The 25,222-nt window shown below is 39.3% G+C and overlaps 1 protein-coding gene across 1 annotated transcript; it reads left to right on the forward strand.

Annotated features, from left to right (window-relative positions):
- The first annotated feature begins 3,895 nt into the window (after positions 1-3,895).
- On the forward strand, positions 3,896-25,222 carry LOC124533253. Its single transcript, XM_047108457.1, has 5 exons — positions 3,896-4,158; positions 5,325-5,422; positions 18,413-18,503; positions 21,905-21,982; positions 25,113-25,222. Exons 1-5 carry the CDS (start codon positions 3,897-3,899, stop codon positions 25,205-25,207), a joined length of 624 nt encoding a protein of 207 aa, XP_046964413.1. The 5' UTR covers position 3,896; the 3' UTR covers positions 25,208-25,222.

Raw genomic sequence — 25,222 nt, forward strand, 5'->3', positions numbered from 1 at the left:
ATTATAATTGTGAAAGTAACTCTTTCTGTCTGTCTGACGCTCTTTCACGACCAAACCGCTGAACGATATTTGATGAAATTTGGTATAAAGTTAGCAAAGATGGCCCAGTGGTTAGAACGCGTGCAACTTAACCGATGATTTCGGGTTCAAATCCAGGGGAATTTACAGGCTGTTGTTGTTGTTGTTGTGGTATGAAGTAAACATGAACTCCTAAAAAGGACATAAGCTACTTTTTTCCATGACGCATGACAACCAACACCATAAAACGCGTGCAAAACCGCGGGCGACTACTAGTATTATATAATATATTATTACTGTTTAATATTGCTATTAATTTTGCACTCCCATGAACAACTATAAGCTTTAAGTACAGAAGCCAGTAGCGTTAAGTTCTATGTCTCGTTACTGAGCAGATCCGCCCCTTTTGGGGGGAAGATTTGGAACCCCCTTCGCTACTTAACGATAATTTCTAAATAGTCTGTGCATAATTCTAATTAAATACAAATAACTAGATAAATTTGTATTACGTCGTATAATACAATAAAACACCGGTTATAACTAGTTTTTTCGTTATCAAACAAAAATACTTTATATTCAAACCTTAGACTTATTTATTACATGTGATTTACAACGTTTCGTTGCAACGCTATTAAAAGTTCTTGATAAATATAGTAACAGCCTGGAAATTTCCCGCTGCTGGGCTTAGGAGTCCACTCCCATTAAGGAGAAGGCTTGGACAATATTCCACCACCAATACCGCAAACAACAACAACGAATTGGGTACATGAGTATCTTGTGTCATGATTTTTTAAATATACTTATATAATTTCAACTGAAATAATAATATTAATTACTGCTTTAATTTTTAAATAATTTTTTATATTGAAATAACATATATAAGTATGATTATTGATTCGGTTATCGACACCGTATTGTGGGACTCCCGTCACTTCCTCTCGTGGGGTGATGTGGCGAGCTGGTACTGCGTGGCACGACAAAAACAAAGGCGGTTGATTTTGAACGGGGAGTAGAGAAAAAAACTAGATTCAGAGATGGGCGGTAAAAGGGATAAATAATATATATCGATTGGTTAATTAATTTAGTGGTTTAATCAAAAAATCAAAATCAAAATAAACTTTATTCTAGTATGCTTTAACGAGCACCTTTGAATCGTTATTTTACAATTAAGATAAAGCTACCACCGGTTCGGAAAGTAAATTCTACCGAGAAGAACCGGCAAGAAATTCAGTAGTTACTCTTTTTCATTTAAAAAATACAAAGTCAAGTTAGTTAAATACAATTATTTAAATTAATATATCCTGCTTGGAATTCAACAGGTATGTATCAACTCCACGCTTTTTAACATCTATAATATCTTGTATAGAATAATATGCCTTTTTTACCCAACGCATTTTTTATAATCGATTTGAATTAACGAAACGGCAAAGTTAAAAATGTCTGCCGAATTTTATTATAGAAACGGATACCTTGCCCCAAGAAGGGTTTATTGACTTTGCCGAATCTAATGTTATGTAAGTTATTTTATTTTACTTGGGTGTGAATAAAATTATTATTATTATTTTCCACTTAGCGACTTATCCCTATCAAGTTTAATTTTACCAAAGTTCTGATAACAACTTCATCGAGACTCAAAATGCCATTGTGACGGAATTCCATATAAATATCATGGAATATTCAAGCTCTCGACCAATCACGCGTCAGTTCGACGTCACATGTTTGTTTGGCTTTTGTCCTGTTATCGTTTGAATTGACTATAAATATAACATAGGTATTGTAACAGATCTAATTTGATACAGCTCTGTTTGTATGTATAACGAGCTGCAAACCTATTACGATTCTCATTTAGCGTTTTCAATTACGCTGCACTAATGCTTTGCGTGCGTTCATTGGCGTCCAAACAGAATGTAATTTCGAAGGACTGATACTGCGATGAATTAAATGATAGAAACGAGAGAAGGGACTTCGTGAAATTCAACATACAGTTACGATACTGTGTACTCATAGTTTGTTTGTATAAAGGCTTTGCTCAATTTTAGGAGAGAGGAGCTACGTTGTATTGGTGTGTTTTGGTTTAAAGGGGAGTTCAGTGAGGGTCCAGTGTAATTACGGTAAGGAACAAATCAAATCAATAATACGTGTATCTCTACTATTCGTCGCTATAAGTTCTCTTGTCAGTTCAACTCGAGAAGCAAGTGCATGTAAATCGACGTGTCAAATTGACGAATATATTATGTCATATTATATATGATATGTAGTATATCCGACAATAAATATACAACATTGACAAAATAAAATATCGAAGTATAGTACGACACAACTTAGATTTAGCATCAGCAAATTCAATGAAACCGATTACTGTCGATTTATACAACCAATAGAAATAGCTCCCTATCGCGCCATTCGACGCTATTCGTCGCTACAGATTCTCGCGTCAGTTCAACCCGTGCTTGTAAATCGACGTGTCAAATTGACGAATATATTAGGTCATATGATATTACAAGTTATTAAGTTTGTGTTAAGATCATATTCACATAAGAAATAAATATTGATAATTTGGGACAGCGTACTTAATTCGGATGTGATCGCTTACAAATTTTGCCGAAGCTACATCTAAGTTGTGTCGTACAATACGTATATAGGCACCAAAAAACAATATTTTTCTGCATATTTCTTATCAATAGCCAAGGGTATTGCTCCAAAATTTCAGCAACATTTCAGCTCAATCGATTGAAGCTGTAATCCGCAATCAGGCTGCAACTGTCGGACACAGGGTCGAGATTGAAATTTCAGAGTGATTTTAGACACGGCTTTGTTTATCTTCGCCCTATTTGTGTTTCAAATTGGGGATTACGTCGGTTTTAAAATTCACCGCACCGTATGTATTCGATTTCGCTGTATATACACCGTTTTGGAATTGAAATTACACGTTCGATTTAAAATGTACTGATTGTGTTTGCACGGGATGTAGGCAAGTGATGGATTCCGTAGACCCGTTGGTATGTAGCCTCTTTTTTAGAAATGATGAAATAACATTTAATTTTATAAAAACCTTTTACCTTTTGTAAAACCTTTTTTAAAGAATGTATCTGTTGAAAGTTTTTCTATATTGACTGTTGTTTTAGTGGGTATAAAGATAAGACGCACATTTATAAAATGTGGGGGTTTCCGTAACAGTATTAAAAAATGATGCGTATTGCCATTGGTTCTGCATCTTTTTTATGGTATAGGTTGGCGGACGAGCATATGGGCCACCTGATGGTAAGTGGTCACCATTACCCACAGACAATGACGCTGTAAGAAATATAAACTATTCTTTAAATCGTCAATGCGCCACTAACCTTGGGAACTAAGATATTATGTCCCTTGTGCGATTGTATTTGCTAAGTTTAATAGATTTCAACATCGCTCGACTGATCGTTATAAAATGCTTCTATACTAATATAAATGTGAAAGTAACTCTGTCTGTCTGTTTATTTTTAAGGCTTACTCAACCACGATATTTTTTTCTTTCTTTCTTCTTTTCTATACTGCATGAAATTTAGTATGAAGCAAACTTGAATTCAGGAACGACCTATGGTATTTTTGTGTACTGATAAACTACAACTACCTCCAAATGACCGCCTCCACCCCTCCAACACGCATGTGAAAACAAGTTTCTTTATACATTATTGACGCAAACAATTAACATTTTAAATTAATATGGCATAAGATTTATGATTTTTGTATTGATAAATTAAACATTAATATATTTTTTACATGACAATATTATCACAGTAACTAATGATATTATTGTTTAAGCTGGCCGATTACAAACATCGCGTCATACTTTTAATTTCATATGTCAAATATATTCTGTCATTAGTCTATCAACAAATATGGTTAAAAGCCTCACAGCTGACGATACAAAGTCCAGCCTTAACCGGCCGCGTAGCACGAGCCGGTCGACCCGCGTCCCAGTACACTTCGCTGTGCACAAGCCGGGATGCCACTTTGAAAGTTGCTGTGGTGTGTGTAATCTGTTCCCCGGCGTATTGTTAATTGCATTCTCCCAAGTTTTAGTTGGATCTGTTCTGTTGACGATCATACTCACACATGGAAAGCAGTACGACGATATGCATCAGACGCCACACACACAATGTAAGGGCATATGTAATACTTTTAACGAAGCAACGAAATACTTTTAGTCTTAATACATGTAATGAAGACGAGATGTGAATATTCATGTTCTTAAATAGTGTTTATAATTCTGCTCGACGGTGAACGAAGGTAACAGCCTATAAATATCCCACTGCTGGCCTAAAGCCTCTTCTTCCATTAAGGAGAAGGTTTGGAACATATTCCACTACGCTGTTTCAATGCGGGTTGGTGGAATGCACATGTGGCAGAATTTCTATGAAATTAGACATATGCAGGTTTCACGATGTTTTCGTTCAGCTGAGTATTCCACCAACCCGCATTGGAACAGCGTGGTGGAAAACGATCCAAACCTCCTCAAAAGGGAGACGAGGCCTTAACCCAGCAGTGGGAAATTTAGGGGCTTCTGTTGTTGTTGTTGTAGTCTTAATAACTAATATTCTAAACGATTCATATGTCTTTATAAAACAAAATATTTTTCTTTTTTATTTTATTAACATTTTCGTTCTTGTAAAATATCTTATCAATTTTGCATATTTACATACCAGAAGCTTATTCCCATTACAAGAGACAAAAGTCAAATAAACAAGATTTGCCAATTGACGTGTTATCATGGTTCAGAGCTTTATGAATTTGTGCTAAAATGGCGCTTCAAACACAACTGTAATGCAACTTATAAAGTGGTTTAAAGGAGTTTAATAGAATAGTGTAGTATTATAAATAAATATAGTCAAGAACTGTTAGTAGTGCACAATACAGCTGAGTTGTCAGCAAGACGCGTGGAATACTTAAGTCTCTAGATTGTTTATCATTCCTTCTTCGATCGGAACAGACTATAGAGATACTTTAATTTATGTCTTTTCTATGTCTTTTTTGAAATTATTTGAAATTTATGAATAATATATAATACAATTTGTACGTACCTATTCTATGAGTACAAGCGCCAAAACTTGGCCGAGTCTGTGTCTAGTATGTTTGTATGTCTGTCTGAGTCCTTATGAATTCTACCATTAAAATATATAGTATTAATTTATATTGTTATTATATGTAACAAAAGGCATAAGAAACATCATAGTTCCAATGGACAATGCTGATCACTCTCCTCAAGCACGGCATTAAAACCTCCTTTTAACCACTTAATAATAATAATAAAATTCAATTTTTTTTAGTTATGAGTCTGGCCACTGGATCTGTGCTGAGCGGCGTCACTGGTGCTGGTGTGCTGCTCATCATTGTGGCTCTAACCGAAAACTGTCGAGCAATGCTGGTTAGTAGCTTTTAACTTTGCCGTTTAGTAAATTCAAATCGTTTGTTAAAAATACATTGGTAGAAAAAGCATTCTATTCGATACAAGATTTTGTAGATGATAAAAAAGCGTGGAGTTAATACCTGTTGACTTCCAAGCAGGATACATTAATTGAAATAATTGTATTTAATTAACATGGCGTTGTATTTTTTAAATGTTAAAAAAGAGTAACTACTGAGTTTCTTGCCGGTTCTTCTCGGTAGAATCTACTTTCCGAACCGGTGGTAGCTTCACTTAATTGTAAAATGACGATTCAAAAGTGCTTATAAAAGCCTACTTGAATAAAGTTTATTTTGATTTTGATTTTTGATTTTGATTTTGACTGTAACTACTGAGCTTACCGATTCTTCTCGCTATAATCTATAATCCGAGCCGGTGCCTCACTCAATATAGTTCGTTAAGTAAGTGCTTTCAAAGGTTACTTGAATAAAGTATATTTTGATTTTAAGTTGAATTTACAAAGTTGCTTTTTAAAACTAGCCGACTGGTATATGGGTCCTGTCCTTAGTAATGTATACAGAAGAAAACCTCGGAAACTAAAACATTATATCCTTTACTTACACTGGCTCACTCACCCCTTTGAGAACACGATGATGCAAATAAGAGATACAAGACTCAAGACCCAAGTGCTCTAAATCCTACCACCAAGTCTAATAATTATATAAATGAATGAAAATATTAAAGTAGTATAAGGGATTTCATTCTTATGAAGATCACGAAAGTATCGTATAACATATCTCATCCACTCTTTCTGGTTCCTGCTATTTCAAAGCGGATTGGTAGTTGATTATTCTTTAAGATATTTTGAGATATTATATTTGATTAAAAGTTATATCAATACTGAGTAAATTCCCACTGTTGGGCAAAAGGCCTCCTCTCCCTTTGAGGAGAAGGTTTGAACCACGCTGTTCCAATGCGGGTTGGTGGAATACACATGTGACAGAATTTCTATGAAATTTGTCACATGCAGATTTCCTCACGATGTTTTCCTTCACCGCTGAGCACGAGATGAATTATAAAGACAAATTAAGCACATGAATCAGCGGTTTCAAACCCAAGCAGGGTTTGAACCCGCAATCATCGGTTTAGATGCACGCGTTCTAACCACTGTGCCATCTCGACTCTTTTCGTTTTTCGTTTTTATAAACGTTGAATGTATTTAATTATGTTGTGGCTCTTCAAATACATAGCCGTTGTTAGTTATTAGTTTTTATCGAGTATAAATAATATAATTACATTGACCGATACAATATATTAATGTCGCTTTACGTAACATTTGTTGGATTATTATACATCAAATATGCATACAAATGCCACATTTCGAAATATATACAAAGAGTGATAATCCTCACTAATATTATAAATAGGAAAGTCAGTTTGTTTGTATACCTTTACGTACTATTCAGATGATCATCAATAAATTCTAATCACACATTGTATGAACTGCATAAACTCTCTTGCGTCCAAAATTTTATAATTTTATAATAGTTATTATATAATGGGTTTTGGTATTAAAAGGGCGTCTGTCACTCCTTGGGCTCATGTTTATTTCATGGCTAATTTTATCAATTTCGATTCAGTGGCTGAGCCATTAAAGCGTAACAACCAGATAGATAGAGTTTCCATTTTTATATTAATATTAGTGAAGTAATATAACAATAGTAAGAGCCTGTAAATTTCCCACTACTGAGCTATTGCCTCTCCCTTTAAGGAAAAGGTTAGGAGCATATTCCACAACGCTTCTCGAATGCGGGTCGGTGGAATCACATGTGACAGAATTTTGTCGAAATTAGACACATGCACATTTCCTCACGATGTTTTCCTTCACCGCCGAGCACGAGATGAATTATGAACACAAATGAAGCACATGAATATTCAGTGATACTTGCCTGGGTTTAAACCCGCAATAATCTATGAAATTGCACGCGTTCCAACCATTGGGCCATCTCGGCTCTCGGAAACGCTCTCGGCATTGGAACAGTGTGACGGATAAAACTCCAAAAACCGTCTCAAGGAGGAAAAATTGTAACCAAACAGTAAGCATAGTTACTTTTTAACACTATATCGTGATAAATTAATTTGTTATGAACGAGTAGTGTATGAATTGCGGATTGCGCTCGAGCCGTCGTGCCGTGCAGTCGTGTCGGAATTATATTGTTTTTATCAATGTTTCTCGGAAGTTTTTTACAATTACCCTCGCTTGTTTATTGGTTTCTGTTTTTCTGTCGCGTTATAATATTGAACTTGGCTTGTGAATGGACTTTGTTTTGCTTTGACGATTGATTTTGTTGTTTGGTAATAGGTCTTTCATAGACCTATTTTCTCTTATTGTTGTTGTTTGTCGTTGTTGTCGTTGTTGTCGTTGGTTGTTGTTCCGAGTGTTGTTTTTATTGTTTGTTGTTGGCGATGGACGTCGATACCGAATTGTCGTCCGACGCCTTAGCTGGCCGTAAACGGCCTTATAGGAGTCTCGCAATTTTTAACTCTGATTCAGAAACTGAGACAGAGACGGAGATACGTACAGCTGCGAAATGCACACCGGCAACTCGTGGAAAAACGGCTTCGAGGGGCCGCGGTAGTGACCTCGCTCGGGCTAAGGCTGAGCTTAAGGCGAGGGTCGCCGAGGCCAGGGAGGAGGCTTTTGAGCGCTCTTTGAGAAGTAGAGCGTTCCGAAAGAATGTTTCGGAAGTTGTCTTGGGCTCCGAAGAATCCGCTTCGGATGCAAAAGAAACTCCTGCTAAGATGGGCACGGAGGAACTTCGCGCTGAGGCCGGCCGCAGCGCAGCCCTCATCTTGGAGGTGGCGCAAAAATCCTCCAATCTAAAAGGAGGATACGCTAAAAAACTGAGGGATTCAGCAGCTGCACTTCAGGGAATTGTAGATGCCCTGGCATCGCGGACTGAGGCGGATGAGACGCGAAAACTCCGCGCCGATAATGGCCGGCTGCGTAAAGAGATCGATAGCCTCAAGTCTGAGTTAAAGGCTCATCGCCGTGAGTTCGCGGAGATGCGGACCACGGTGGCAGTGGCAAATGAGACGTCCACCGGCTCTGCCCAGGATGCTCAGACGTTGGAGAAGTTTAAGACCTCCTTAATCTCATCGATCGGCGATATCTTCAAAGCCCAAATTACAAAATTGGAGGACCGGCTCCCGCCTGCGAAGATACAGCGCCCCCCGCTAGCTGCGGATAAAAGGCGGGAGCTACAGCAGCAACACACGCATTCGAATGCACAGGTGGCCCATCCGGCTCCGCAGCCGAAATCTGCTCCCACACATAAGCAGACGCCACCAGCTGCTCCAACGGCTCCTATTGCTCCGATAGCGCCGGAGACGATTTCGCCACAGATGGCACAGGAGACGTCCTGGTCCACTGTGGTCAAAAAGGGGAAGAAGGGGAATAAGGCTTCCCCCTCTGCTGAAAGAATCTCGACGTCTGCGTCTAAGGCACCTCAAGTGGCTAAGCCCAAGCTGGTCGCCCCACGTACAGCTGCAGTTGTGGTAACGTTGCAGCCGGAAGCGGAACAAAAGGGTGTCACGTATGCTAAGATCTTGGAGCGCGCCGAGCAGGGCGTGAAACTTCAGGATCTCGGGATAAGTGGTGGCCTCAAAGTCCGACGCTCGGTAACTGGGGCCAGAGTGTTGGAACTACCGAGAGCACAGTCGGAACAGGCAGAGAAGCTGGCCGACAAACTTCGTACGGTGCTGGATGGGGTAGCCAACGTCGTCCGTCCCATTAAAAGGGTGGATATTAAGGTGACGGGGCTCGACGACTCCGTCACGAAAGAGAAAGTCATCGCCGCAGTCGCTCGCGAGGGGAGTTGCCCCATTGAGGCAGTTAAGTGTGGAGAGGTGTTACGTGGACCCGGATACATGGGTATGGTCCGCGTAACATGTCCAATAGCTGTGGCGAAGAAGCTATCTAACAATGGTCGACTCTTGGTCGGGTGGAGCTCGGCCAGGGTGTACGTACTGGAGCAGCGCCCTCTGCGCTGTTTCAAGTGCATGGGCCTTGGCCACACCAAGGCGCTCTGCCCATTTAGTGTTGAACGAGGCAGCCTCTGCTACCGGTGTGGTGCCGAAGGGCACAAATCGGCCGAATGCACTGGGAAGCTACGCTGTGCGGTATGCGTAGACGCTGGCAAGCCCTCTGGGCACCTGATGGGATCGAGAGAGTGCAACCCTCCCATCACGAAGGGTAAGATGGCCTTAAGCACCCACACCACTACCAACGCTGGACGGCGCCAAGCCGAGGAGGAAGCTGCAATGTCGACATGAGCACTGAATTCAGCTTTCTCCAAACAAATCTTAACCACTGTGCCGGGGCTCAGGACCTACTGCTGCAGTCCATGGCGGAGTGGGGGATCGACCTGGCTGTGGCCTGTGAGCCCTATTATGTCCCTCCCCTACCTCACTGGGTAGGAGACGTGGACGGCACCGTGGCGGTCCTCACGAGGAGCGGAACGGGGCCTCCTCTCTCACTCATCGAGAGGGGCTCGGGCTACGTGGTGGTGGGTTGGAGAGAGTACGTAATTGTTGGCACGTATTTCTCCCCTAACCGCAGCCTGGCGGAATTTGAAAATCATCTCGGCTTTCTCAGAGCTGCGGTGGCCAGACGTTCGCCTAGACAAGTTGTGGTTCTCGGCGACTTCAATGCAAAATCGCGAGCCTGGGGAAATCCTGCTACGAATCCACGAGGGAGAGCTGTCCAAGTGTGGGCCCTGCTATCCAGCCTATCCCTACTCAACAGGGGGGAGGTTCACACCTGCGTGCGCCAGCAGGGCGGATCCGTTGTGGACCTTTCGTTCGCCACTCCTGTTGCAGCGCGCAGAGTGTTGAATTGGAGAGTAGAGGAAGAGGTGGAGACTCTGTCGGATCACAGGTACATCCGATTTGAGATCTCCAACTCTGACCGTTGGGGGCAGACTGGAGAACTCCCAAGGGTGCCTACGACGCTTCCAAGGTGGTCCGTTGGCCAGTTGGATCGTGAGCTGGTCAAGGAGGCTGCCATAGTGCAGCGGTGGTGTTCCACAGATAGAAGGGAGGGCGCTAGCATTGATGAGCTAGCGGGCCGCATGCAAAGGGCTCTAAAGAAGATATGCGATGCGGCCATGCCGAGATCCCGGCGCATGGCGCCGCGTCGTCAGGTTTACTGGTGGTCGATTGAAATTGCACAGCTTCGATCGACATGCAATCGGGCACGGAGGGCCTATGTCCGCTGTCGCAGGCGAAACGGCTTTGATGCGAACTTGGAGGGACAGCTATTGGCCTCCTATCGTCGGCTGAAAAACGAGCTGCAGCTGACGATACGCCAGGCCAAAGAGCGAGCTAGGGAGGCACTGTTGGTGGCCCTGAACCGGGATCCATGGGGGCGTACGTATCGTGGCGTGCGAGGAAAGATCCGTACCTACGGTGCCCCCGTGACTGAGATGCTGCCGCCAGAACTTCTCTTGCGCCTTGTTGAAGAATTATTTCCACACCCAGGGGAGCATATTCCTCCGCAAATGGCGTCTTGCTCCATGACTGAAGAGGAAATTGTGGCTCCACCACAAATCACGGAACAAGAGATGGAAATGGCACTCGACCGACTAAGAACCAGAACGACTGCGCCGGGTCCAGACGGTGTCCCAGGACGGGTCCTGCGCGACGCCTTGGTGCACCTAGGTGGGAAGCTTCGGGAACTGTTTGACGAGTGTCTGTCCAGCGGGCAATTCCCGAAGTCGTGGAAGGAGGGCAAGTTGGTTCTGTTACCAAAGGAGGGACGTCCCCTTGATTCTTCTTCGGCATACAGACCGATAGTGCTACTGAATGAGACGGGCAAGCTCTTCGAGAAGATTCTCGCTGCTCGTCTTGTTCAGCATCTCGAAGAGGTGGGGCCGGGTCTTTCAGAGACCCAGTACGGGTTCAGGGCTGGCCGTTCAACGGTGGACGCCCTGAATGCCCTGAAGACTCGAACTACAGAGGCGGTGGCCCGAGGAGATGTGGTCTTGGCGGTATCTTTGGACGTGGCGAATGCCTTCAACAGTCTTCCATTCGAGACAATAAAGGAGGCACTCACATATCACAGGGTGCCTTCTTATCTTAAGCGTCTTTTGGGGGCATACCTCTGCGACCGTGTGGTCCTCTGGGAGGGGGGTGATGGGCGAATTGTCCGATTTCAAGTGGGTTGCGGCGTTCCACAGGGTTCGGTTCTCGGCCCACTGCTGTGGAATGTTAGTTTCGATTGGCTCCTACGAGCCCCCGTCCTTCCCGGAATGGGGGTTTTGTGTTACGCAGACGACACTCTCATCACGGCGAGAGGGCGGAACTTTCAGGAAGCGGCTCGCTTGGCTGAAGTCGGAACAGCGCTCACGGTGGACCGTATTGGAATGTTGGGCTTAAGGGTCTCCATCTCTAAAACGGAGGCTCTTTTATTCCACGGTCCACGTCGCGGACCCCCCCGAGGGGCGACTATCACCGTCCACGGGACCGTGATTAAGGTGCAGGCCCAGATGAGGTATCTGGGTCTGATCTTGGATGGAAGATGGAGTTTCGGGCAGCACTTTGTACAACTGGGCCCGAAGCTCATCAATGCCGCTGCCGCCTTGGGTCGCCTCCTACCGAACGTGGGAGGACCAGACTCACCATGCCGGCGTCTATATGCCGGCGTGGTACGCTCCATGGCGCTGTATGGCGCACCAATATGGGTGGATGCTCTCAACGCTCGAAACAGGGCGCTCCTTCGGAGACCACAGAGGGTCGTAGCGGTGAGGGCGATTCGTGGATACCGTACAATTTCGTGGACAGCGGCAACGCTTCTCGCGGGTGATCCACCCTGGGAACTCCAGGCAGAGGTACTAGCGGAAGTGTACCGGTTCCGGGTGGAAGCCAGAGCGAGAGGAGACCGTCCAGGATCCGCGGAGGTGGGGCGAGTAAGGACTCTTGCTCAACATGCCCTTATTCGCAGATGGGAGGAGGACCTGGGGTCCCCAACAGCAGGCCATGCGACAGTGGAGGCGATCCGCCCCCACTTGAGTCGATGGATAAAACGAAGTCACGGCACACTCACATTCAGACTAACTCAGGTGCTTACCGGACATGGTTGTTTCGGGAAGTACCTGCACAAGATAGTAAGGCGGGAAATAACACCCGCCTGCCACGCGTGTGGTGCGCCTGTGGACACGGCGTGTCACACCCTGATGGAGTGTGCCGCTTGGGGGCCTCAGAGGCATTCCCTGGTGGCGATAATCGGCGGAGAACTTTCGCTGCCGAACGTTATAACCGCCATGATAGGCAGCGAGAGGTGCTGGAACGAGATGGCGTCTTTCTGCGAAAGTGTAATGTCGCAGAAAGAGGCTGCGGAGCGAGCGCGTGAGGAGAGTGCCGCCGCGGATTCGCTTCGACGAAGAAGACCGGGGAGAAGACAACAGCGCTATGCGCAGCTTCTCCTCCAGCTGTAAACGTCGCCGGGAGTAGAGATGTTCTCTGTACCCCGGGAACTCCTCTAGCTTGGAAGCTCATGGTGGGCCAACCGTCGGGACGTCACGGTAGAATGCGTAAGCGATCCCGTGATGCCCCCCCAAGAGACGGAGCGGGTACCGCTGGTTTTTTAGTGGGTATTCCGGTGCCTTCAGCGCTGGCGAGCCCCACATACCCCCCCACAATACAACATCATGTGGGGGAAACGCGTAATGCGTTTTTCCAGCGATAAAAAAAAAAAAAAAAAAAAAAAAAAAAAAAAAAAAAAAAAAGTGTATGAATTGCGCACTCATAGCGACAACATTGTTTGACTAAATCAAACAGAAATACCACGAATATTTGGACGACGGAGGAGGCCATTAGCCCAGCAGTGAGAAATTTACAGGTTGTTACTTTACTTTACTTTTTATTTATTATCTTTATATCTGCTTTGTACACTCGCATTTGATACGATAATTGGTTACGAAATAAATTCTATAGGATGTTTGACAGTTGGAAAATACAAGTTAATAGTTTTTCGAAAGAATTTACTGACTGGTAGGGTAAGCCCATCTGAGTTCCTACTCGGACGGGTTATAGCTCAGATGGGGAGTAGCTGATGAATCCCTACTCATCAGCTATTCTTACGGCAAACAGCATTACTTAGTTTTTTTTTTATAAATAAATAAATTAATATTGGACAACATCCCTATTTATAAATAAATAAATCATATACATAAGTAGCTAAAGCACTTGTATTATGGAAAATCAGAAGTAACGACGGTGCCACGAACACCCAGACCCAAGACAATATAGAAAAACTTATGAACTTTTTTACATCAACTCGGCCGGAAATCGAATCAGGGACCACAGTCGACCACGAAGGTTGTGTTCTGATTAGTAGGGCGAGTGAGCCAGCTGTGTGTATGTAGGGAAATAGCCAGATACAAGGGACATAGCATCTTAATTTCCGTTCCCAAGGTTATGTGAATTGGCAATGTAAGGAATCGTTAAAAACGGCGCCTATGAGTTGTGGTGGCCATTTACCATCAGTTCCTATTCGTCCGTCCGCTTACGCTCACAAACAATAACACAATCAATGAATGAATATAATTAAAGAAAATAAATAAATGAAACGAATATATTATAAGATGAAAAGAAATTTCTTGGGGCAAGGTATCCGTTTCTATAATAAAATTCAGCAGACATTTTTAACTTTGCCGTTTAGTAAATTCAAATCGTTTGTAAAAAATACATTGGTAGAAAAAGCAGGATAATTTAATTTAAATAATTGTATTTAATTAACATGACTTTGTATTTTTTAAATGTTAAAAAAGAGTAACTACTGAGTTTCTTGCCGGTTCTTCTACTTTCCGAACCGGTGGTAGCTTCACTTAATTGTAAAATGACGATTCAAAAGTGCTTGTAAAAGCCTACTTGTATAAAGTTTATTTTGATTTGGATTTTTTTTTTTTGATATAGCGTATATACATTAAAAAAATCAATATACTTTTCTTTGTATTACAATCTGTATTAATATTATAAATGGGAAAGTGATTCTGTCTGTCTGATTTTGATTTGAATTTTATTAAATTTGGTATGAAGGAGACTTGAACTTCAAGAAAGGCCTATATGGCCTAACTCATGACAACCAACACTATAACGCAACGAATCCGCGGGCGACTACTAATAGTAATATAAATGTATATACCCATATGGCACACGCATTACGCACTCCCGAGGGAATAGAAAGAGATAGCAGATATGTCACGGCGGTGATACGAAAGCGTCACTCCATCTGTCAAGTCGTACAAGTCTATTACCCCAAAAAGGCTTGAATACATTCCATATAAAATAATGGCAGTGCCACACGTACTGATCAATACCAAAATCAAAATATTCTTTATTCAAGTAAGCTTTTAAGAGCATTTTTGTCTTGTTACACAGTTGAATTAAATGTGAACGTATCTCTCTATATTATATCTATACATATAATAATATTTGAGTGTCTGTTTGTAGTATTATAATGTATTTTTTTTAAAAATAACTTCGACTTCAATGTGATCAATAAAAAGTAATAAAATAATTGATTTCAACACGTATTATTATTATAAATTATAAAAGTCGGACGATTTTGAGTCAAAAACAAAATGTAGAAATATTAACATACGATCGGCCGATTTAATTAATGCGTTATTTTCAATAATATTTTATTTTCTCAAAATATAAATGTTTAGTGAACCTGTACTTCTATTCATAAAAGCTACGAAAAGGAGTATAAATCCATATACAATATTAATGTTGAAAGAACTATATCCTAACTCCTAGTAATTGAGGACTTACATCTTCCATCGTCAGCTTAGTAGTATAAAATTATGATTGCCAGAAGCAAATGCCAATATAACTTCAGAAAATATGTAAAACACGGTACATGTGCCTCTAAAATTTGAGGGTTCCCCTCGATTTCTCTAGGATCACATCACCAGACTTTGATATCCTCATCATGGTACCATTGCAGGAGTATCTTCTTTCTAACTAAAAAAAATCATCAAAATCGGGTCATAAATGGCGAAGTAATCGGCGAAAAATAATAAATATATATATACCGTAAAATATATAAATATTTTTGAAGTCGCTTAAAAATATCAAAATCACATTTTTTACATTGTCTGTCTGTTTGTTCCGGCTAATTTCGCAAGTAGATAGCTAATGTAATAAGGAGTATCTTAAGCTACTTTATTTTAGAATTATATTTAAATATATAATAAAGTCAAGGTGCAATGTACAAGTACTGTCCAGTACCGCGTATGCCACCACTCCACCGTCATGTTAGCTACCACCATTAACATGATATCACAAAAGCTACCTAATACAGAATTAATAAGTTACAGTAAAATCTGCAAACTGAACAATAACTTTGCTGCATTCAAATGCAAGTCGCGGGAACAGCTAGTTTATATAATGAAACAGCAAAGAATATGTCACCATTACTATTTCATTTATTTCTAGAAAGTAGGTCAGACAATGAAATAAAAAGCGTCCATATCAATGTTAATTTAATCTATAACATTTAACTAGCTTAGTCCACGGCTTTACTCGAAGTCATTTGGACTGCACAGACATTGATTAAGTTAACGGAAAGTTAAATTGTAATGACATTTACCCTGCAACTTCCACTCCCTATGATAATGATTCCCGAGATAAAAAATAACTCAAACTATTTTCATTGCAAATTTTATCTAAATCAGTTCAGCGTTTTAAGCGTAACTAGAGTTCAAATAAATCAAATTTATTTAACTTAAACTTAATTGCAAAGAGCAAATATGGTAATATCCAGGGTGGTAGGGCTTTGTGCAAGCCCGCCTGGGTGGGTACAACCTACTCATCAGATAATCTACCGCTAAACAACAGTTCAGTATTGTTGTGTTCCGGTTTGAAGGGTGAGTGAGCCAGTGTAACTACAGGCACAAGGGACATAGCACCTTAGTTCCCATGGTTGGTGGCGCATCGAAGATGTAAGGAATCGTTAATATTTCTTACAGCGTCATGCAATGGTGATGGTGACCACTTACCATGAGGTGGCCCATATGCTCGTCCGCCGCCCTATTCCATAAAAAAAATGTATATCATACCAGGACTAAATCAATAATGCTCCATGAATACTATGTTACTTTGTGTTGTACTCTTAAAGGTTTTAGAAGTAGAAGGTTACTTTATGCTGGACATGATAGAACTACCTTGGTAGTTTGGTAAATATCTGTATACCTAAGCTCCAATGGTCCAAACCCAAATCGAAGAAAATGACCAAGAATTGGATATTTTGATGATAGATCTCGCGAATAACGCTCGAAATGAAAGTAAGCAAAGCAGTTGGTCCATATTTTAATCTCATAGGATCAAAGTCTGGGACGTTTTCTCTCGTCATATTCAAGTTGTTTCGTTTCAATGAAAAACAAAGTGTTTTTTATTCAGTATGTGTTATTTACACTTTATGCTAAGTCTTAGTTACCTCATTTATTTGATGTTACATAAACAGAACCACAATGAATAACAGCAGCTTGTAACTTTACCATTGCTGGGTCAAAGCCTCTTCTCCCTTTTGAGGAAAAGGTTCGGAACATATTCCACAACGCAGTTCCAATGCGTCTAGGTGGAATACACATGTGGCAGAATTTCTTTAAAATAAGACAAATATTGGTTTCCTCATGAGGTTTTCCTTCACCGCCGAGAACGAGATGAATTATAAACACAAATCAAACACATGAATATTCAGTGGCGCTTTCCCGGGCGTGAACCCGCGATCATCGGTTAAGATGCACACGTTCTAACCACTGGGCCATCTCGGTTTTTGGTGTTACGTGATTGAGATTAATTGGATACATTTGGTTTTTTTGCCCACATAACTCCACTTCGCGTGAAGGAGTTCCTATATGAGAATCTTCAGTTCAAAAGAATCTTTACTTTAGGCACTTTTTACTAATCATTTTGAGAGTTAAAGCTACTACCGATTCAAAGCATCTTCAAGAAACTGATTACAAATAAATCTGATTCATCGATAAATTCGCCTAGCTGTCCGTCGATATCTTAAAATAGCTCTTTCTCAGCAAAACGAATAATCTCTGTATTAAATAATTTATCACGAAGAATTATTTATTATCCGTAATTCTTATTAAGAAATTCTTATTAAATAACACTGTCAAAGAGAATACCTTCGTGTAATCCTTCATAAATTTCACCTGTAATATCTAATAATGGATTTAGAGCGCCCTATTACATTTTCAGACCCTTGGAACTGCTGTATGTCGTAATATAAATAGCTTATTTGATCAAAAATATTGCCTTTTTAAAAATATATTAGTGACCTTACGTGAATTCCATGCATATATTATATTGCTACATGCTCGTCAAGAATTTCCGCTATTCTTTTATGTTAGTTTTACATACTTTAAATACTATATATACCCTTATTGTACCCTTTTGAAATGGAGACGGTTTAAACGGTCCTTGGTGGTAGGGTTTTATGCAAGCCCACCTTGGTAGGTACAACTCACTCATCTGATATTCGCCAAACAATTTGTTGTTATGTTTCATTTTAAAGAGTGAGTGAACCAGTGTAACTACAGGCACAAAGGACATAACATCTTGGTTCCCTAGGTTGGTGGCGCATTGGCGATGTGAATAGTTTCTTACAGTAAGTAACATTGTCTATGGACGGTAGTGACTACCTACCATCAGGTCGCCAATAATATGCTCGTCCAACAACCATAAAAAATGGATGAAGAAGAGAAAAAGATGAAGGATGCAAGGCTCAGGCTTATCAGTATAGAAGTGATCTCTTATTGTGACTGTAAACGTCATTGCTTTAAAGTCACATAATAATAAGAAATATACTTACTTTACTTTTTAAGCGAAACTTATTTTATGTATCTTTGAATTTCTATATTACAACTCTCTACTTTATATCATAATGTCCAATCATAAAACTACGGTTTAATTTTAACTATAGTTTAATTTCAGATTTATCTACTCGTTGCCACGTTGGTCTGGATGGGAATCGTTTCATTGGCGTTTGCTAAAATAGGCAGAGCTTGTGTCCGTTTTAAAGATGGTGAGTTTTTGTAATTGTTTTTGCTGGATTATCGTATTATCAGACGAATACTTGATAATTTTATTAATGTTATAGAAGACATGCTGCGCCGACCCCAAGTAAATTGAGATAAGGGCAGGAGGATGATATTGGGCATAAATTTTCGTTTTTACTAAACTATATACACTTATATTTATTCAATAAATGTTCCCCTCGCTTTATCTTAAGTAAAGTATGTAAAGTAACAGCCAGTATATTTTTCACTGCTGCGACAAGGCCTCCTCTTCTATTAAGGAAAAGGTTTGGGACATATTCCACCACGCTGTTCCAATGCGGGTTGGTGGAATGCACCTGTAGCAGAGTTTCGATGAAATTAGACACATGCAGGTTTCCCCACGACGTTTTCCTTTACCACCGACCACGAGAGGAATCGTAAACATTAATGAAGCACATATATATAGTGGTGCTTGCCTGGGTTTGAACCCGCAATCATCGGTTAAGATGCACGCGTTCTAACCACTTGGCCAACCTTTTTCTCAAAGAGGCCTTAGCCCAGCAGTGAGAAATTTACAGGCTGTTGTTGTTGTTGTTGTTGTTGTTATGTTTTTTTTTTCGTTTTAATCATTGTTGGATTTCATCAGAACGGAACGCAGTTACTGCATTGGTTAACTGATTGTGTTAGCTGTTGTTTGTCAAATAGTTTATTCAATTTCGCGCTAACGCTATGTAAACGAAATCAAAAGCTTATATAAAACAATTGTACTGTTATTTACATTTAATCAAAGCTTGATTTCATTTAGGTGATGATTGTTACGAAATCAAACATCTGAAATCTTTATTCAGCATCCAAATCTATTCAATCAATACTTTATTATTGAACTAGCGACCCTCTCCGGATCCGCTCGTTTGCAAAGTTGATACTAAATGTATTACAGAATTTGTTTATTTACGACATCACATGAGAAACTTCTAAAAGTATCAGTGTTTCATTACTATATTGTCCATTTATTATATACAAAAATCTTCCTCTCGAATCATTCCATCTATTAAAAAATCCGCATCGAAATCCGTTTAGTATTTTTAAAGACTTAAGCATGCAAAGGGATATAGGCATAGAGAAAGCGACTTTGTTTTATGCTATGTAGTGATGGGAAAAACCCACCAATTTTTTGGAAAGGTAACTCAGACTTGAAAGCAACGCGGGTAATAAACTTACCAGTATTTTTGTTAAATCATCCCCAATTATTAAACTTATTTTTATCTGCTTGGTGGTAGGGCTTTGCGCAAACCCGTCTGGGTAGGTACCACCTACTCATCAGTTATTCTACCGCCAAATATTGTTGTGTTCCGGTCTGAAGGGTGAGTGAGCCAGTGTAACTACAGGCACAAGGGACATAACATCTTAGTTCCCAAGGTTGGTGGCACATTGACGATGTAAGGAATAGTTAATATTTCTTACAGCGTTATTGTCTATGGGTGATGGTGACTTACCATCAGGTGGTCCATATGCTCGTCCGCCAACCTATACAATAAAAAAAAAAACTGAAAGGCAAACAAAATAAGGGTAAAGAAACTGTATTTGTCGCACTGCAAAAGTCATCTTTCACCACCGATTCAATGTGAGATTGTGAACTCATATTATATATATACATATAGTCGAGATGACCCAGAGGTTAGAACGCGTGCATCTTAACTGATGAATGTGGCTTCAAGCCCAGACAAGCACCACTTACGAGACAAGATTGTTCATGTGCTTAATTTGTGTTTATAATTCATCTCGTGCTCGGCGGTGAAGGAAAACATCGTGAGGAAGATGGTGGAATTTGTTCCGAACCATCTCCTCAAAGGGAGAGGAGGCCTTGGCCCAGCAGTGGGATATTTACTGGTAGTTGTTGTTGAAAATATGTTTAACAGATATTTGTGCGGTACATACAAGCTTATAAGAATCGGATTCGAGACAAATTATTAACATAATTCACATTTATTGGTTTCCTTAGATGAGAATTTTTTTCAATAATCATTATTTAATTTCGATATTACACTTTTGCCGAGCGACCCAAAAGGGACACATTTTTTCTTAGATAACAATTTTCTTCAAAATAAAAAGTAATCTATTCTTAATGACTTTAATATAAAAAGGGAAAAAACAAATTGATTCTCTGTGCGTAATAGATATTTAAGTGGATTATTAATATTTACAATTTACCAATATAATACTAAATATATTATACCTACTGATAACTATACATATATAGCAGTATCATAAGAACAGAGATGGCCCAGTGGTTAGAGCGCGTACATCTTAACTGATTGTGGCTTCAACCCCAGGCAAGCACAACTAAATTTTTCATGTGCATAAGATATATGTATATAATTCATATCGTGCTTGGCTGACAAGGAAAACATCGTGAGGAAAACTGGATCTGTCTAATTTAAACAAAATTCTACCAGCATATTTTTTTTTATAATAATAATATGCTTTATTCATAAAAAATATTTGTAGATAAAAGTGTGCGTGTGTGTGTGTGTGTGTGTGTGTGTGTGTGTGTGTGTGTGTGTGTGTGTGTGTGTGTGTGTCTGTGTGTGTGTGTGTCTGTGCGTGTGTTTGTGCGTGTGCGTGTGCGTGTGCGTGTGCGTGTGTGTGTATATATAAAGACGTGCATTTATGGCTTTAGCAGCTCTTCTGTTTTTTGATAGTCTAGCGAGGACAGCCAATTGGAAACAATCACTTTTAATTCTTTAAGGGATAGACAGTAGAAGTTTAATATTTTATTTAATCAAAAATCCTAACCTTCTACTAGGGAGAGGAGGCCTAAGTCCAGCTGTGGGAAATTTAAATTTACATTACTAAACTAGTATATTAATACATAAAGGTGTCGTTCGGCCATGGCTCCCAAACGAGAACGATCAGCCAACTACGAACACTAGTGTGTGTGTAAACACAACTTTGTTTATGTACATAGTCTATCTCTCTCACTCTTATTATTTGGGAATGAAAAGGATGGGAAACAAAATCGACGGAAATTCCAGATTCCGAAGTTTAATTCAGAAATTATATAGAAAACTGAATGTTATCGAACTGACCTAGGGTTTATACGCAGCGTCTGGGCGTCACGGTAGCATGCGTAAGCGATCACGTGGCGCCCGCCGAAAGACGGAGAGGGATTTTTAGTGAGTAAACCCTGTGGACCTGGGCGCACTCGGCGTCTTGTAAACCGAGGAGTGCCACCCCCCCCCCTACCTTCATCACGTGGGGGAAACGCTTAAAGCGAAAAAAAAGGGTTTATAGTGTTTATACGGATCTGGATGTAGAACCATGGCATCCTAATAACATATTATTGACCCGACAACGACGATTGACCATCAAGAGCTATGACATAGTTAAATTATAAATTAATAATATTATATTTGTTTTATTTTAGCTCCAAAAATAAAGGACGAACAACACAGACTCGCTAATTTAGCGTGCGTCAGCGGTCTCTTCACGTTTCTTGGTGCGGGTATGTTGATCTGAATTATTAAGGAATTCGATTTAGTATTACGATACGGAGAAGTAGACATTAATAGAATACCTGTAATCAGAGTAGCAGCTAATGCATGCTGGTCTAACAGATCATATAGAAAAAAACTACACGGTTCTATTATTCAATCAAAGTCAATCTATTTATATGTATTTTTAAAATTGTATTCCAAATTATTATAATATTTCTTGGTTGACTCAACTGAAGAGTTTTGCTGCGTTGGAGCTGCTAAATTTGAAATTTAAAACATAGTAACTCATATTACTCATGTTCTTTAGTTGATTTGCTTAATTCTTAATTATTTAAATGCTTAATTAATACATTAATTAGTGATAAAAAAATGGTTGATATACATTCCTCTGTGTATTGATGCTATACCTACTCAGTACCTTTCCAGATACCGACAACGACCCTCCCTCATTTTTATGTACCTAATAAAAAATAATTTAATTAATATTTTTTTTTGTAAATGTATTATTTTATTAAATGTCTACGTATTTTTTTATCATCGCTGTTATCATAGTTATTGTTAATTTGTAATAGTTTTTTTGTATTTTTTTATGTTTATTTAAACAGAAGGTAGATTTCAAAATCGAATTGAAAAAACAATATCATTAATATATACTTCCGTTATTTTTATTTATTAAATTTAAAGAAAATATAATTAATTCGTTGTACCGACAACAAGGAAATAATTGTTCACGGGAATGTGTACGATACACCGTGCAATGCAAATGTATTATTGTAAAATACCTATGTGTGTGTTCGAAAATTAATTCCCACACTTACAAACTACGCTCTTAAATTAAAACGATTTAAATTTTACAAAGGAAAGTAGAAATAAGAAATACGATTGCATTTAACAAATGAATTATATCCATAATAAGTATCTCATATCACATAACAGGAAATAATATCCATTCATATGAAAACTTCATTACGAGATTGAAAATGAATCAGCGCCGACTGAATCGGACTTTGTTGCCACAGACCAAGTTGTTTTAGAAGTGCCATTTGATTTAATTCATATGATATGATTAACTTTTGATCTGATACAATAGATAAAAATGTTTTATGTAAATAAATTAATATATTTAAAATAAAATATACCAAGTATATTTCGATTGATATCTTAATATATTTCATTTCACATACAGAACATGTATTATTTATAAAGATTTTTGTAGTCTTATTTTAGATTTTACCATGGCCATCTGATGGTGACGATACGAATATACCATAGAATAAAATCAAATAAAAATAAAAATAATAATTTTCATAAATTCACTCTTTCACAACCGAATTTGACGTAATTTGGTATTAGGCAAACATGAACTGCAAGAAAGACATAGGCTACTTTATTGCCTTATGGGCCACCTGACGCTGTAAGAAATATTAACTATTCCTTACATCGTCAATGCGCCACCAACCTCGGGAACTAAGATGCTATGTCCCTTGTGCCTGTAGTTACAATGGATCACTTCAAACCGGAACACAACAATACTGCGTACTGTTGTTTAGCGGTAGAATATCTGGTGAGTGGATGGTACCTACCGAGGCGGGCACAAAGCCCTGCCACCAAGTAAATGACATTCTACGCCCTGAAACGATTACTAGTATGTGATGAATCATTGTTACCAACTTAAGCGAGCTTGCACAAAGTCCGTACCAATAAACTTTACGGTATATAACTTCCAATGGAGTATTCGTTCTATGACTCCAACGCATCAACTAATTATGGCATTCGTATGATTACTGGACGTTCGTTTTAACGTATTATAATACGACTCATCAAATTATCGATTTGTGTTTATTAAACGAATCTGTTCGTTTACTTTCGAAAGACTTTTTTCCATGTAAATATACTAAATTTAGACCTAGTCTTCTAAAAATAGGTTATTTATAATAGAGGTGATGTTGATATGTAGGCAGACTACAGATGGGCTAACTTATATTAAGTGAACCTTAGATGGCACTGTGAAACACTAGTTTTGCACCACTGCTTCACTTGCATTTTAGGCGTCATTGGTAATCTTCCAAGGAGTTCAACTTAGCTGCGCACTAAATTTAACCGAACTCGTTTTTGGTTTTAAGATAGGCCACAGACCAATAGAAAGATAGAGATACTTTCGCAATATTAATATTAATATTTTTTACATTAATTATCAATGTACTGCTAAACATGTTCCCTCGTTGTAATAATCAAATCACAACAAAATAGTATTTTTTACATTGAAATTAACTGTTATATATGTAGTTAAGTAAGCGTTAACGTGTGTGCGTGTGGCTGCGTCCCCGCGGGTGCAACGCTTCTATTAAATCAGTGTTTAACTAGCCTCGTGGTTTAATTGACGCATCCGTACTCCTTAACATATATAACATTAACTAAACTAGAAATCTTAACTATTAATATAAAACTAGGATATTTGCAATCGCTGAAACGATTTAACGAATTGACAGTTAGAGTAAGAAAACCTTCGTCAGTTTTCAAATTCAATTCAAATTCAAACTCTTAAACGGTAAGATACAAAAAGTCTTACGACTACTACTGTAAGGTACTACTTTTTGAATCTAACCGTCAAATCATTGCGACGCGATACGTCATTCTCGATCTGTGAAGTAGATCGCTCACATTGAGACACGTAAATATATCTTAAGGTGACGAACCTTTCCTTACACCGACTGTACACAGTTATACACAGAACTTTTATTACAATACTATATTATTATATATAAGTTGTTTTCCCTAGTTTCTCTTATTTAAAATTAAGACGGTGTTTACTACGGTTATATATATATATATATATATATATATATATATACTAGCTATGCCTGTTGAATTTAACAAAAATATATATTATTGTAGCCTCATTTAATCCTTATTATATCAGTCATCTGCCAGTAAAAGTCCCGTCAAAATCGGTCCAGCCGTTCCATAGATTAGCCGGATCGAACAGACAGACAAATATACAAAAAATGTAAAAAATGTTATTATGGTATATGTACCGTGTATTTAGTAAAAAAGAGCTACTTTAATATTACAAACAGACGCTCCAATTTTATTATATGTATAAATAAATATATAATATAATACTTCCTATTGTTTCAGTTGTTTACTTCTTCTCGTTCGTAGTAGTCTTCAGCTTCTACCATTTCCGGTACGTGAGACGCGCCATTTTGTTGCACGAGGCGGAATGTCAGTAATTAATATCTTGAGAA

This window comes from Vanessa cardui, chromosome 10 (assembly GCF_905220365.1).
Source record: "Vanessa cardui chromosome 10, ilVanCard2.1, whole genome shotgun sequence".
NCBI lineage: Eukaryota > Metazoa > Arthropoda > Insecta > Lepidoptera > Nymphalidae > Vanessa > Vanessa cardui.